The 14140-nt window shown below is 46.6% G+C and overlaps 3 protein-coding genes across 3 annotated transcripts; 1 reads left to right on the top strand and 2 right to left on the bottom strand.

Moving 5' to 3' along the window:
* Positions 1-352: 352 nt before the first annotated feature.
* Positions 353-1564, bottom strand: LOC119273656. Its single transcript, XM_037554750.1, has 2 exons — positions 1258-1564; positions 353-1181 (listed from the first exon to the last, which is right to left on the bottom strand). Exons 1-2 carry the CDS (start codon positions 1520-1522, stop codon positions 469-471), a joined length of 978 nt encoding a protein of 325 aa, XP_037410647.1. The 5' UTR covers positions 1523-1564; the 3' UTR covers positions 353-468.
* Positions 1565-8821: 7257 nt separating this feature from the next.
* LOC119273655 lies at positions 8822-9417 on the top strand. The gene has a single exon (XM_037554749.1). The coding sequence runs from the start codon at positions 8822-8824 to the stop codon at positions 9194-9196; it is 375 nt and encodes a 124-aa protein (XP_037410646.1). The 3' UTR covers positions 9197-9417.
* Positions 9418-10345: 928 nt separating this feature from the next.
* LOC119273269 lies at positions 10346-10827 on the bottom strand. Its single transcript, XM_037554491.1, has one exon. It carries the CDS (start codon positions 10825-10827, stop codon positions 10435-10437), a length of 393 nt encoding a protein of 130 aa, XP_037410388.1. The 3' UTR covers positions 10346-10434.
* Positions 10828-14140: the final 3313 nt, after the last annotated feature.

Here is a 14140-nt window from a genome sequence, read left to right as displayed (position 1 = left end):
GGTCATCATCTTAATATGTCTCTTCAGCGTCAGCGGCATACCAAACATTTTGGATCAATTTGTTACATTCATGGACTCACTAGAAATAATGTACTTCATCTTTACTACCTGACCTATTAGTTACAGTCATAAGAAGTTAATTAAGAAGTGATTGCCTTATGAGCATGACACTTAAATCGCTCGGTGGAGCGACTCTGAATTATTACTATTCAGTACTAGAACTAGAATAGGGAAGAAGAAGAAGACCTGAAGCAAATTTTGAACATCGCATCACACCAAACAAAACTGCACGGATAGGAAAGCACAATTAAAATTTGCAGCACGAAAGATGATTTCATTTCTCAGGGGAAGGTCATTGATTTCTGTCACAAATGGATGTTACACATTACATTTCTCGCATATTATTTTATTTCTCCATCATCAGTATAGGACGATTAGATCAGAGTGATATTTGTCTTGAGAAATGGCTTAGTTCGCCCTGCTGGTGACCATGGAGATGCCAGCGCTAAGTCCGAACCTGGCGACCTTGCAGTCAGTGGAGAAGATGTCGGAGGAGATGTAGCTGGCCACACCACCCATCACAGGCATGCTAGCGCTCACGCTGAGCTTGTTGACATAGTTAGAGCGGTAGGTCTGGCCAAGGACACCGTGAACGTCGTCGGTGAGGTCATAGAACTTGAACCCGATGTCCAGATGCGCGAGGCTGTCGTCCTCTGTCACACCATAGTTGTGGACGCGGGAGTCCTCCTCCGTGATGGGCACCACCTTAGCAATGATGTCAAACACACCCTTAAGCTGGACCCTCACGCCATTGGTCACGGTGGTCCTCGTGATGGTCAGGCCAGGCACAAGCCACTTTGCCCCGATGTCTGCAGCGATGTTGATCGATTCTCCGTCGAAGGCCAACTCGAGGCGGTCGACGTCGTTGTTCCACTTGGTGGTGTTCTGGGCGCCCATGTACAGGCGGTGATCAGCGAAGCGGATGCCCAGGGCTTGGATCCAGGTGAAATCGCGGCTCATAGAGGGGTTGCGCTTGCCGATGAAGTGAGCGTTGATGTGGAGGTCAACATCGGAGATGACACAGAAGTCCTGGTCCTTCTTGCCATGGAAGTAGAAGTTGTTGCCATCAGCGCCGGTGAAACGCGGGTCGCCACAGGACACCCCGGGGTAAAAGTCACACACTTCAAGAAAGTTTTGGTTAGCATCTTATCTGTGTCATAAGAAGGGCATTTCGGGGATACAAATTAGGATGCTTACAGCAGTATGTCTTGCAGCCTGGGCACATGACAACACACTCATTGGGGCAGCGCTTGTCGCAGGTGGCGACGCATGGGCTGTTCCCGTCCTTGGTGTCATCGCAGGAGAGCACCTGAGCCCTCTTCCCAAACCGCCCCGGGGTGATCATGCGGGAGTTCTTTGGCAGAGGAGGTCGAGGCTGCGCGGCGGCAGAGGACACGGTGGTAAACAGCACAACCAGCACCACCGCGGCGGCCACCACTCCCATAGGGAAAGCCCTCGCCATTGCTACCTTCTTGAGGTAAGCTAGTTTAGCTGATTTGTGTTTGGTAAGTGTGGCTAGTGGGTAGCTAGCCGTGAGTTTGATGAGGTGTAAGGCTGTGTTGCATGGGGATTTATAGGAGGGAAAGATGCTCAGGTGTTGCATGCATCAATGCATGTGAGGGACAGCATCTGTCTGGGAGGTCGACCCTGGGTGGGACGTACGTAAAGCGACTAAACATCGCTTAGCATCGCAGCTATCCGGAGAGATCGAGCTTTGTGCGTAGGTAATTAGATTCGTCTACACATTTTATATTTTGATGTTGCACGGAAGCACGACAGGAGGAGAAAGCACCAACTATATACATGTAATTAGAATTGTCTACAAATTTATATTTTGATGATGTAGCGTGTAAGGACCATATACAAGAAGATGTAGAATGCACCGAATATATTTTCCTATATGCAATCGATGGGCCTACCTTTGCCGATCTTTTTTTTTGAGGACCGATCTTATTATTTGTCGCATAACTTAGGGCCGGCTCTATGTTTTGGAGGGTACGACACCTTAAAGTTATATATAACTAAGTTTATGTAGGTATATGTACAACTATGTGTTTAAGTTCACTTGTAAAGTGTTAAAGAGTTAATTTCCAAACCACATCTAGTAATGATTGTTGAGCAATGTCATGTTACCAAAAAAATACTAAAACTATAGCAAAAGAACCAGTATGATTATGTCAAAAAAAATCTAAATTCTAGTGAATCCATCGGCAATAATTCTTCCGTGCTTTAGAAAAGGCTTCCCCGGATGTTTCTAGATGCAAATTCATTGAATATAGATCAGTATTCTAGAAATTAGATCCCTAATATCTAACATGATTTAACGAATCGGTTGTATATGTAAAGAACATAAGATAAGTTTTTATTTTGCGGGGTCAAAGGGAATTTCGTTGCTCAGCTTGGAGGGAGATCCTCCATACATAGTTTCGGTACATTAGCAGGTCCAGATTTTAACCATATGGTAGTCCTAGCTTCTACTCGGCCAAACTCAGCTAATCTATGCCCAACACAGTTTTGTGTCTTACTAATATGAGCAATTGAACTTTCCCTTTCACCAAGAAGTCTCTTAGCTTCCGAAATCATCATCGCATGTTGCGATTTATCTTCCTTCATTGATCGGATAGCCTGCACAGCAATCAGGCTGTCCATCTCCACGTCCACAGGCAAAGGAGACCATTGCATGGCAAAATTTAGGCCTTCGAGACAGGTCGCCAGCTCCGCTTGCAAAGGATCTGCACAGAAGAGAAGGTTTCTGCACGCCGAAAAAATAATCGCTCCACTACTGTCCCTCAAGATCATGCCTGCACCTGCAGCACTAGAGGCGGGGCAGTACGACCTGTCGACGTTCAGTTTAACACGCCCAGGGGCTATTAGACGCGTACCTGAACGGCTATTAGACGCGTCTAGTGCGATATCGAGAGAACGACAAGCTCAGATCTACCAGTCACTTACCTAACTTGAGGAGGTCGCGAGCTGCGCAAGCTGAGAGAAGATGGAGAGCACTGGCTTCATCAAGCCTTGAGCCCTCGAGACAAGCCCACAGAGATGAAGACAGCTAGATTGCCATTTGCGAAACACGATTACTATATTTTTGTTGATGGCTTATTTATTCACATGGACATTCAGATCCTGGATACAACGAGGGATACAGTGATGATACACCGGATGAGCTGTGAGTTCACTCAATCTAGCCAACATTTGAGGCTCCTCACTAGGACAACGGCTTACATGAACAGAAGAAACAGAAGGACTGGTAGACTGTAATTATGCGAACTACAAACTGATGGTGGCGCGTGCGATGCAATATTTTTTTCTAGAAAAACCTGTAATTTTATTTATACTCGCAGCCATTACAGGTACAATGTCCAAAAAATTACAAAGTAAATACTACATCAAAGAATGGGGAGGCGTTTTGGCTCCCGGGTGCATTTGCTCTAGGATGAACAGTACCTCAAAAAAAAGTGGTATGTTCATGTTAGTGTCGCAAGCATGCTTAATAATTTTCATGCAAAACAGAGCAGTAGTTTTCCATTGGTGAAATAAATAAATTTGCGGTGACATTGTTGGCTAACATTTGGTGTTCAATCTGTTTTTTTCACAGGCCAAAATGTTTAACGATTTTTGCCTAAACCTTCGCATGTACCATTTGGATGTGACCATGAATACATAGAAGTTTTTTGGGATTTTTTTGACATTTCAAAAATCATTTTCACGTGCAGGAGCTCGTGCTCCTGCGAGCCAAATTGGATTTCCGATCTAATAACTACTATGAAATCTCTTAGAGACATCTGTTACGTAGTAAAAATCTTTGTAATATGAAAAACATCAAGACTTCAGTGAAGGTATTGCAATTGAATTGGAGTGGTGATACTGCCACTCGTTCACCTACATGAATTTGATTACTGATGCAGGTTTCTAGAAGGTGGGGCGATGCAGTTGTGTGCCCGTGTTGCTGGTGATTTCATTTTTTCTTTGTGGGCCACATGTGCGAAATATCCATGGGCTGCTTACTCCCCCACATGGGCCCATGCCTCAAGCTACAAGGATGTTTTTTTTTCCTTTTTAATATGTTGTTGTCAGCACATCCAACGGGTAGGTCGATGTTTACATATAAGTATTGGGCCTGCCCCAAGTAGACTTCTCTAGTTTCCAGGAGGCTCCCTCTTCCGGTTTTGTCCGACCATTTTATGCTTTTTATTTCGTTTTCTTCTTGTTTCTTGTTTCTTTTCCATTTTCTTATCATTTAATTATTATTAAATTTATGTTTTTTTTAATTTGGATGTTTTTCTAATTCACAAACTTTTGTTAAGATTCATGATTTTTTCTGCATTCATGAACACTTTTTAAATTTGTGATTTTTTAAGACACAAATTTTGAATTCATGAACATTTTAGGATATATATTCATATAATTAAGAGGACTCAGGAAATATAAGGAAAATTTGAATCATCAATGCATTGTAAACATGATATGATCCTTGGTTGGTTGCTATTGTTTGTTTATTTTTCTTGCGTTTAAACCAAGCTTGTAACCAAACATCTGGATGCGCATTCGGCATAACCCCGACTTATAAATACAATAAGTGTGGCCCTTATCAAAGGTAGGAAGTTTCAACCTACTACAAAGAGGCAGCTATACTGCAACTAGGAAAATCGTTTCAATAAGACCACCACAATTGCAATAGGTATTTCTCGCAGGGAATTTTATAATGGGAAAAGCTAAATGCAGTTGGTTCGATAGATTGTGTGGTAATAAATTGTTGCAACACATTAAAATTCACACCACACTATTGCAACAATACATACTAGTAGAATACTTTGTATTACACATTTAAAGCCATGGAGCACTTTCTATTGCAATGGAAACATAAGTTGTGGCATTAACATATCACAATGGGTTTTTCCCATGGTAAAATATTAATGTGATGACCTTATTTTCCATGGTATTATTACATTGCTAGGGCCAACTAGATTTTTTGCATGGGGCGACTGCCCCTTTATAATTTTGTTGCATTGGCTATATTTTGTGGCGGTAGCCTATCGGCACAGTACCATTTTCATGTTATTAATCTGTCACAGAAAAAAAGGTGGCAAAACCCATGTTTCAACAATAAACTATTTCATCAATTACTTTATGTTGAATAAACAAATGACATCTACATAAATTGAATCAAGTTGCGTGTATGCCTTCATAATCAATTGAAAACAGTAAATGTCCATAAAAATATTCTGGTATTCTGGTGGTAAAAAATACTACTTGTAATATACCTACAGATAATACATATAGCTAAGATAGTTGGAAAAAATATTGGAACTAAGAAACCACAACATAGTTTTACCATCTACTTAAGTAAAATCTATTTTCTGATACTAAATTAAGCCTTCTTGTACACTTCACCCGCACGTTCCATCCCTTCAGATGTATCTATCCTAGAATAATACAGAACTTGTATAAAAATAAGGTAAATGTGTTGATGACCAAGAGATGCAATTTAAAGAGTTGAATGGATAAATCACCAAAGAATGAACCTTGTTTGAGTTCAAAGTGGTTTGCAGAAGCACTTCACAAAGCAATCACCTGGTACAACAAGTTACATACTCCCTCCTTTCCATTTTATAGGGCTCAATTTAAAAATCTCTCCAACAAGGTAAATGGTGAGTGGTGGAGCACATTTTGTAGTTTGCAAAAATACTTAAATTAGTATGCTTGTTTTTCTCAAAAAATTGTGTTTACTGATGCATTAATGACAATGCATGCATGCATAACCACTAAATGACCAAAAACTTTTACATTCATTGATGAGTTTTCTCTTAATCCTTGCACGCATTGATTTAATACACCTTAAAATCTAAATATGTGATAGTAACTAGTAGAATTGAGACTTATAAAATGAAAAATAAATAATTTTTTAAGACGAACCCTATAAACCAGAAAAGAGGAAGCATGCAAAATGTAGCCAACTTCTAACTAGCTGAACATACACGTAGACGGCTTGCATGATCAACTCTCGATTCTCTTCTTCATCGAGGCGGTCATCTGCAAAAACATTCCAAGTTGCTATAAGAACATGATCGAGGAGCACAAACTATTTTTAAGCATGCCTTGTAATAGCCTTTACAAGTTTTACTACTTTAACCTTAAGTATTTTCAGTTGATCCAAAGTGCAAGCTTAGAGCATCTCCAGCCGCACCCCCAACAGCCCCCCCCAGGCCACTTTTTCGGTGCCGGCGCCGAAAAAACGGCCCAGTCGCGCCCTCAGGACGCCGAAAATCGCCGGTTCGGACCTTTTTTCCGCCCGGCGGTCACAGGCCGAACCCGGCGCGCTGGGGAGCAGTTGGGGGCTCCGGCGCTAGGGAAAAGCACGCCTGGCCCACACCGACAGGGGAAAAGTCAAGGTTTTCTTCCCCTGACTCGCCTCGCACCCTCCGCGCCCTCGGCCGCCACTAGCTATATCCCGGCGACGACCGCCGCCCTACTCCGCTAGATAGCCATTCCCCGCCAGAAAATAGCAGCGCTTCGCCGCGGCAGCCCCTCCCACAGCAGCTGGGCGTTTCCGGCCGCCGTTTCTGGCCGCGGAGGCGCGGTTTAGCGGCGGGTACACGCCCACCGAGCGCAAGATGTTCGGCGTTTTGCCTGTCTCAGCGATGGACTCGGATGACGAGGAAGAGTTCGCCGCGCTGCTGGAGGAGGAAGCCGCGGCCGATGTCCAGGAAGAAGAGCATCTCATGGTGGACACCGCCCTCGCCCAGCTGCTGGCGAGCAATGAAAAGCCGCGGCGAGGTGGCTCGGCGCCGGGGCGGGTGAAAGCAAAGAACCGGCATCATCTCGAAGGCTACTGCATGCTCTACTCCGACTACTTCGCCGATGCTCCACTTCATGGCAAGAAAACATTTCGGCGCCGTTATCGGATGAGCCGAAAGCTCTTCCTCAGGATTGTGAATTCCATCCGGGAGTTCGACAGCTACTTCAAGTGCAAGATGGATTACACTGGTGCTCTTGGATTCACCTCCATCCAGAAGTGCACGACAGCGATGAGGATGCTTGCATATGGAGCTCCCAGTGATTCACTCGACGACTATGGGCGCATGGCCGAGTCCACGAGCATAGAGTGTTTCTACAAGTTCTGTCGGGCAGTGGTGGCAGTGTTTGGGCCACAATACTTGAGAACACCCAATGCAGAAGACACTGCTCGGATCCTAGCCCAGAATGCAGCAAGAGGATTTCCTGGGATGCTTGGAAGCATCGAATGCATGCATTGGAAATGGAAGGATTGCCCATTTGATTGGCAGGGGATATACAAAGGCGCCAAAGACGGTTGCAGTGTGGTGCTTGATGCGGTAGCCATACAGGACCTCTGGATTTGGCACTCCTTCTTTGGTATGCCAGGAACTCACAATGACATCAACGTGCTGCAGTGCTCTCCTGTTTTTGCCAAGCTCGTTGAGGGCCATTCTCCTCCGGTGAACTTCGAGATCAATGGGCACCAATACAACAAGGGGTACTACCTAGCAGATGGCATCTATCCGAGATGGTCGACATTTGTGAAGACGATCTCAAACCCTGCGGCAGGAGGCAAGAACGCCTGGTTTGCGAAAGTTCAGGAGGCTTGCAGGAAGGATGTCGAGCGGGCATTTTGTGTGCTCCAATCTCGATTCGCTGTTGTTCGGTACCCCGCTCAAACCTGGTCCAAAGATCAAATGTGGGATATTATGACTTGCTGTGTCATCTTGCACAACATGATCATCGAGAGCGAGTAAGAAGACCCAGTGTTTGACACTGAACCATATTACAGGCAGGGTCCTCTAGCCGAAGTTGATCACCATCTACCGGCAACTTGGACTACCTATCTCAATATGCGTCAGGAGAGCCGAGACCTACAGGTGCATCATCAACTGCAGAAAGATCTGATTGAGCACCTATGAAGGCTCAAGGGGGACGCCGTGTGATGAAATACGAGTTTTTATTTGTTGAACTATATAATTTGTATTGAACTATTTGTTGTTGTACTATTTTGTTGAAGTATTTGATTTTTCTATGATGAAATATGTAATAAGAAATAATTGTGTTGATAATTGAACGCCGAGACACGGCGAAACCACGCCGAATATGGGCCTATTCTCGCCCATATGGGCCCTTTATTCGTTGAAATTGAACTGCAAAGTGGGTCAATTTCGGCGCCTGGGGGCGACGACTGGGCGCAAAACCACCCCCAGCCTCGATTGTATCGCCGGCTCGCCCCAGGGGGCGATTTTTATGCGTCCTGGTGGGGCCAACGGCTGGAGATGCCCTTAGATGCATAAATCTGGAGCAGTGACCGAAACACACAACACACCGCAAGCCACGTTTCCTGTAGCTAGGGCACTGCAATTCATACTGCCATTTGTGAGAATGTGAAGCAAATGAGAGGAAAACCGGTCAATCGGCGGGGTCACCTTATCACATCCTCATGAAGTAAAGATTGGAGCAGTCACAACAGCTTGGACCATGGACCGGTCAACTGGCGGGGCCACCTTATCACATCCTCGTGAAGCAAAGCGAAAGCTGCAGCAGGCACAACAGCTTGGAACATGGGCGCCAGAGCCGCTCCATCCGTCCTCGATCGGTCACACTTTCTGCCGTTCAATCACGCTGCTTGCATGCATAGCAGCCGCAGTTGGGCAATGCGATCGGTGCTGCCACTGCCACCACACCATGCATGTATACTTCTTAGCCTCCCCGTTCAAGAGATGGATTAGTGTGCACCGCAGTAACACCGGCTGCAATGGCTGCGTTCAACCACCTGCTCTTCTTCCTCGTCGTCGCCCTTGCCGCCAGCAGCATCACCAGCGCAGCCGCGGCTGCGGGCTATGACGACGACGTGCAGCTGCGGAAGGTGGCCATGTCGCAGGCCGTCAAGGTGCTGTCCCGCTACAGCCCGGAGACCACCGACCAGGAGACGCTGAAGCGGGCGTTGGCGGTGGTGAACCGGGAGGCGCAGCGGTACTGGAAGCCCATCTTCAACAACGTCAACAGGGTGATGGACAGCGGCGCCGACCACCGCAGCAAGGAGGCGGCGTTCGCCGTGGCCAAGGAGCTGCTCAACCGCGAGCTCGGCCAAGGCCCCAACGCCGTCAAGATCGACTTCGAATATGCGTGACATGCATTGCATAGCCAGTTCGCCATCTCTGCCTTTTTTTTCGTTGGGCTTCAGCGTGCCCTACTGCCCTGTCTCTGTCTGTGGTGTGGTGTTGTTAGTCCTTGTGCTCCCTGCGGCCTGTCGCAGTTGTCCGAGCCTTCCACTTCCGTGTCGACGCCTGTTGTGATTGTGCTCTCCTGTAACATGTGTTTCCTTAATCAGGAGGTGGCGCCTTGCTCTCCTTGGTCGTTGTGTTAGCCAGGCTTTCCTGAATTGCTGGTGTAGATGGGCTCATGACATAATCTTCACAAACATATTACATAGTGTTTTTATCTGGTGTCATTCTTTTCCCATTTTTCTTCTTTGTTTTTTCTTGTTTATTTTTCCTATTTTATTTTCTGAAATTCATGAACATTAATTTGTGCATGTTTTTTAAAATCACGAATATTTTTCCAACTACTGAACTTTTTAAAAATACTGATTTTCTTTCATGAACTTGTCTTCAAAAAATTGTCAACAATTTATCAAAATCAGATTTTTTTTAAAAGTTTATGATCATTTTTTATTTCACTATTTTTTTTCAAAATTAACAAAAATACCGTGTGGCTTGTTTTTTCATGAGCAAAGTAGCAGGAGCAAATGGCGAGCGAAAAAATAGCAGCCTAAGCACCTAGAGCCTCCCGATCCATTGACCATGGTACCGTGGCACACCATTCAAAGGATTAATGCTTGTGCTTCCGGGCCTTTAAGGATGTGTACAATGGTGACATCTTAAGAGTGCCACATATAGGATAAATGTTGAGGGGGTGACAAGAGAATGTAGAGAAAGGCTTATCTCTCACCACATATTTTGGCATGCTAGTTACTAATGATAAGGCTGAAAAATAACTTATTTTACTCCATATTTTTATTGTCATTTCTAGATTGCGTGTCAGGCTTAGGATAAGACTATCTTATGAGCCAGTGTACGTCCTAAATGAGATGGAGCACACAGGACCCAACCATCTATGCAGCTTCAACTTATCATATATTCATGGAGGAACACGGGGAGCACTAGCAGTGTAACAAAAGAAACCACCACGCTGACTAATGAAACCGGAAGGAAAGTAAGGCAAAGGTGGAGCTCTGACGACTGCGACAGGCCGCAGTGCACAGACGGGAGCTCCGACAACTCACAACCGCACTGGCGACTGGCACGTTCAGGGAGAAAGAGAAAGGCAGAGGTGGCGAACTGGCGACTGCATGCATGCATATGCATTTTACAGATCACCGATTCCGAGGTCCCTTCTGAGGCTGTCCGGGCACGGGCCGAGCTCGCGGTCGAGCAGCACCTTGAGCTCAGCGGACGCCTTTGCCCTACGGCGGTCGTCGGCGCCGCTGTCCATCACCTTGTCGAGGGCCTTGAAGATGGGCTTCCACTGCTGGGGGCGGGCCTTGACCTCACGGTTCAGCACCGCGAGCGCCTGCTTCACCTGCCTCACTGCCTCGGCGTCGGTGGTGGCCAGGTCGAAGCGGGCGACCACCCCGAGGGCCTGCATCATGGCCTCCTGCCGCAGCTGCACGTCATCGTAGTCCGCGGCGGCCACTGGGCTGATGCTGTTGCTGACGGCGAGCGCAAGCACAAGGAACAAGAGGAGGCGGTAGGCAGCCATGGCAGCTAAGTACAGTGTGCACCTATTCATCTCCTGAACAAGGATGTTAAGTATATATCATGTGATCGCAGTTACAACACCGATCGCATTGCACAACTGAAAGCTGCGTGAGCGGCAGAAGAAATCATGTGACTTATCTGATCGATTGACGTTGTGAGATCTGCCACAAAGCTATGTCACGTTTAAACCCTTATGAACTTTATACGCCTTTAATAATTCCTGGTATATATACTTTGGGAAGATATTTTTATGGATTTTGTTTTTGGATTACCATGCACTAAGAGGGGGAGTGATTCAATTTTTGTGGTGGTTGATAGGTTTACCAAGACGGCTCATTTTATCCCGTGTCATAAGAGCGATGATGCTTCACACATTGCCGATTTGTTTTCCAGAGAAGTCTTGCGACCACATGGAGTATCACACACTATTGTTTCAGATCGTGACACGAAGTTTTTGAGCTATTTTTGGAAAACGTTGTGGACAAAGTAAGGAGCAAAGCTTCTCTTTTCCACTACATGCCACCCACAAACAAATGGAAAAACTGAAGTTGTCAACCGCATACTATCTATGATGCTAAGAGCAGTTTTAAAGAAAACAAATTAAAAATGTGGGAAGAGTGTCTCCCTCACGTGGATTTTGCATACAACAGGGTGGTACATTCGACTACTAAATTCTGTCCCTTTGAAGCTGTTTATGGTTTCAAACCTGCTACTCCCATAGATTTTTCTCCTTTAACATTGCAGGAGCGAACTAATCTTGATGTAAGTAAGCGTGCTGACTTCTAAAAATAATTCATGAGAAGACCAAGGAAAATATTGAGAAGATGACTGAACAATATGCAGGACAAGCAAACAAGGGAAGAAAGAAGGTGTTTTTTGAAGAAGGTGTTCTTGTGTGGGTACACCTGCGGAAGGATCGTTTCCGGACCAATGCAAATGCAAGTTGCAGTGTAACACCCCGGATGTAATTTACCTTATTCGTATTCCAACTCTTGCCGTTTCCGGCACTAAGTTATTTTATTTCATCGTTGTCGGGTTTTTGTCTCCGTGTGTTTTGTCTTTGTCATGCATCTCATATCATGCCATCATGTGCATTGCATTTGCATACGTGTTCGTCTCATGCATTCGAGCATCTTCCCCGTTGTCCGTTTTGCCTTCCGGCGCTCCTATGTCCTCCGGTGTCCCTTTCTACCTCTTTTCGTGTGCGGGTGTTAAACGTTTTCGGATTGGACCGAGACCTGTCATGCGGCCTTCGTTTACTACCGGTAGACCGCCTGTCAAGTTTCGTGCCATTTGGACTTCGTTTGATACTCCAACGGTTAACCGAGGGACCGAAAAGGCCTCGTGTGTGTTACAGCCCAACATCCCTCCAAAGTGGCCCAAAACCCACCTAAACCTCCTCCATCATCTAGATCGTTCGATCACGATCGCGTGGCCGAAAACCACACCTCATTTGAAGCTTCCTAGCTCCCTCTACCTCTATAAATAGACCTCTCCTCGAAAATTCCAGGTCAAAACACCCCTAAACCCTAGATCTGCTCCTCTGCAGTCGCCGGACATGTCCGGAGCCTAGCCGGACACGTCGCGCTGCCGCCGCTGACCAATCCCGAGCCGCCACTTGTCCCTGTCCTGCTCCACCGTCGTCGAGGCCCGCCGAGCCCAGGGCGGGCCCTCGAAGCCCAGGGCGGGCCCTCGGAGCCCATCGCGCCTCCTCCCCGCCGCCTGGGCGCCCCGCCGCCCGCGGGATCATCGCGCCGCCTCCCCGCCTGCCCTTGCAGGATCGCCGCCGCCGCAAGGTCCGGCCACCGGAGCAAAGCTCCGCCGCGGCAAGCACCCCGACGTCCGCGCCTCGCCGTTCGTCCTCAAGCGAGCGCCGCGCGCTCGCCGTACGCCGCCTCACCGGCGACCCGCTGCCCCGGCCTCCTCTTCTTCCTCCAGCGAACCTCCCATATCCGGCGATGACGAACTCCGGCCGGCGAACCTCGGGATCCGCACCCGGCTGGATCTGGATCTGAGATTCGAGACGGTTGACTTTCCCCCAAAACCCTAATCCCAGTTATATTTTGCATACTTTGACATGCCATAACTCTGCATCCGTGGCTCCGATTCGTGCGTGTAGCATATCAAAATGTTTGTCTCGAAGAGTACATCATTTAATCTCATTGCATGATTTTCATTTGAGCTCATCTTGATTCCCGAAATGCTGTTGGAAGAGGGCTATGTGATGATAGTTTCAGATCTGTTTCAGCAAATGCACTTTTGTCATTTTTGCCATGATTAATGTGTGCATGCTATGATCCTGAGCTCTACATATGTTTTGAAGAATGCCATGCCATCTTTACAGGGGTGTATGCCATGTATTTTTGTGATCTTTGTGGTGACTAGCACAAGCATGCAAAGTAGCTTACTCAATGATGCCGATTTCAGGGACTTAGAATTTCACTAAGTCCTTGCCCTGTCATTATTTTTATGCCATATGTTCATGTTGTTTCCTAGTGATCCGTGCCTCTTTTGGGCATGATCAGTAAGGATGTTGTGTAGATATTATTGTGCGCTATCCATCCATGTCTTTGTTTGCAATTATGGAGCACCCTAGCTTGAGTTAATCGAGCTTTACTTTTGCTATAAAATGTTCCTGGCAGATTTTTAACATGTTTAGCAATTTTGCCAAGCTTGTTGTTGTTGATCCGTGCATGCTATCACTACTAGGAAAAGGGCTACTAATGGCACACCAGTTTTGCCTACTAATGCCGCATCACTGGTGCGCCATTAGTATCACGCCACTAGTATTTTTTTACTAATGGCGCACCACTGGTGCGCCATTAGTATAGGCCACGGTGCGCCATTAGTATAGGCCACTGGTGCGCCATTAGTATTTTTGAATTTTGAAGGCGGGAAAATAGTAGTGGCGCACCGTCTAACCCCCACTGTGCGCCATTGCTATTTTTGAATTTTGAATTTGGATCTGGATCATGATTTTTTTGCCCATTTTTTGCTCGTTTTTTGCTCGTTTTTTGCTCGTTTTTTGGCACGATATTATTTCAAATTTTGTTCCTGTTTTTGGATCTTGTACGTTCTTTTGCCGTGTTCTTTTGCCGAAGAGGAGTTCGCCAGAGAGGAGGAGGAGGAGGTCACCGGAGAGGCGCTCGCCTACATCGCCGGAGAGGAGGAGGAGGAGTTCGCCGGAGAGGAGGAGGAGGAGGTCGCCGGAGAGGAGTTCACCGGAGCATCGGAGAAGAGGAAGGAGAAACCATGAGGGGATTGGAGGAGAGGAGGGAGGACGAGCTCACCGGAGAGGAGGGAGGAGGAGCTCA

This window comes from Triticum dicoccoides, chromosome 3A, assembly GCF_002162155.2.
Source record: "Triticum dicoccoides isolate Atlit2015 ecotype Zavitan chromosome 3A, WEW_v2.0, whole genome shotgun sequence".
Classification (NCBI taxonomy): Eukaryota; Viridiplantae; Streptophyta; class Magnoliopsida; order Poales; family Poaceae; genus Triticum; species Triticum dicoccoides.
Note: the sequence above shows the minus strand (reverse complement) of the source record. Positions and strands in the feature narration are given on the sequence as shown.

Excerpts from the sequence above, each read along its gene's own strand:
- LOC119273269 (XM_037554491.1), bottom strand. The coding sequence starts at position 10,827 with ATGGCTGCCTACCGCCTCCTCTTGTTCCTTGTGCTTGCGCTCGCCGTC.
- LOC119273656 (XM_037554750.1), bottom strand. The coding sequence starts at position 1,522 with ATGGCGAGGGCTTTCCCTATGGGAGTGGTGGCCGCCGCGGTGGTGCTG. Across the intron at positions 1,182-1,257 it reads AGGCTGCAAGACATACTGCT|TGTGTGACTTTTACCCCGGG; the intron begins GTAAGCATCCTA and ends ACTTTCTTGAAG.
- LOC119273655 (XM_037554749.1), top strand. The coding sequence starts at position 8,822 with ATGGCTGCGTTCAACCACCTGCTCTTCTTCCTCGTCGTCGCCCTTGCC.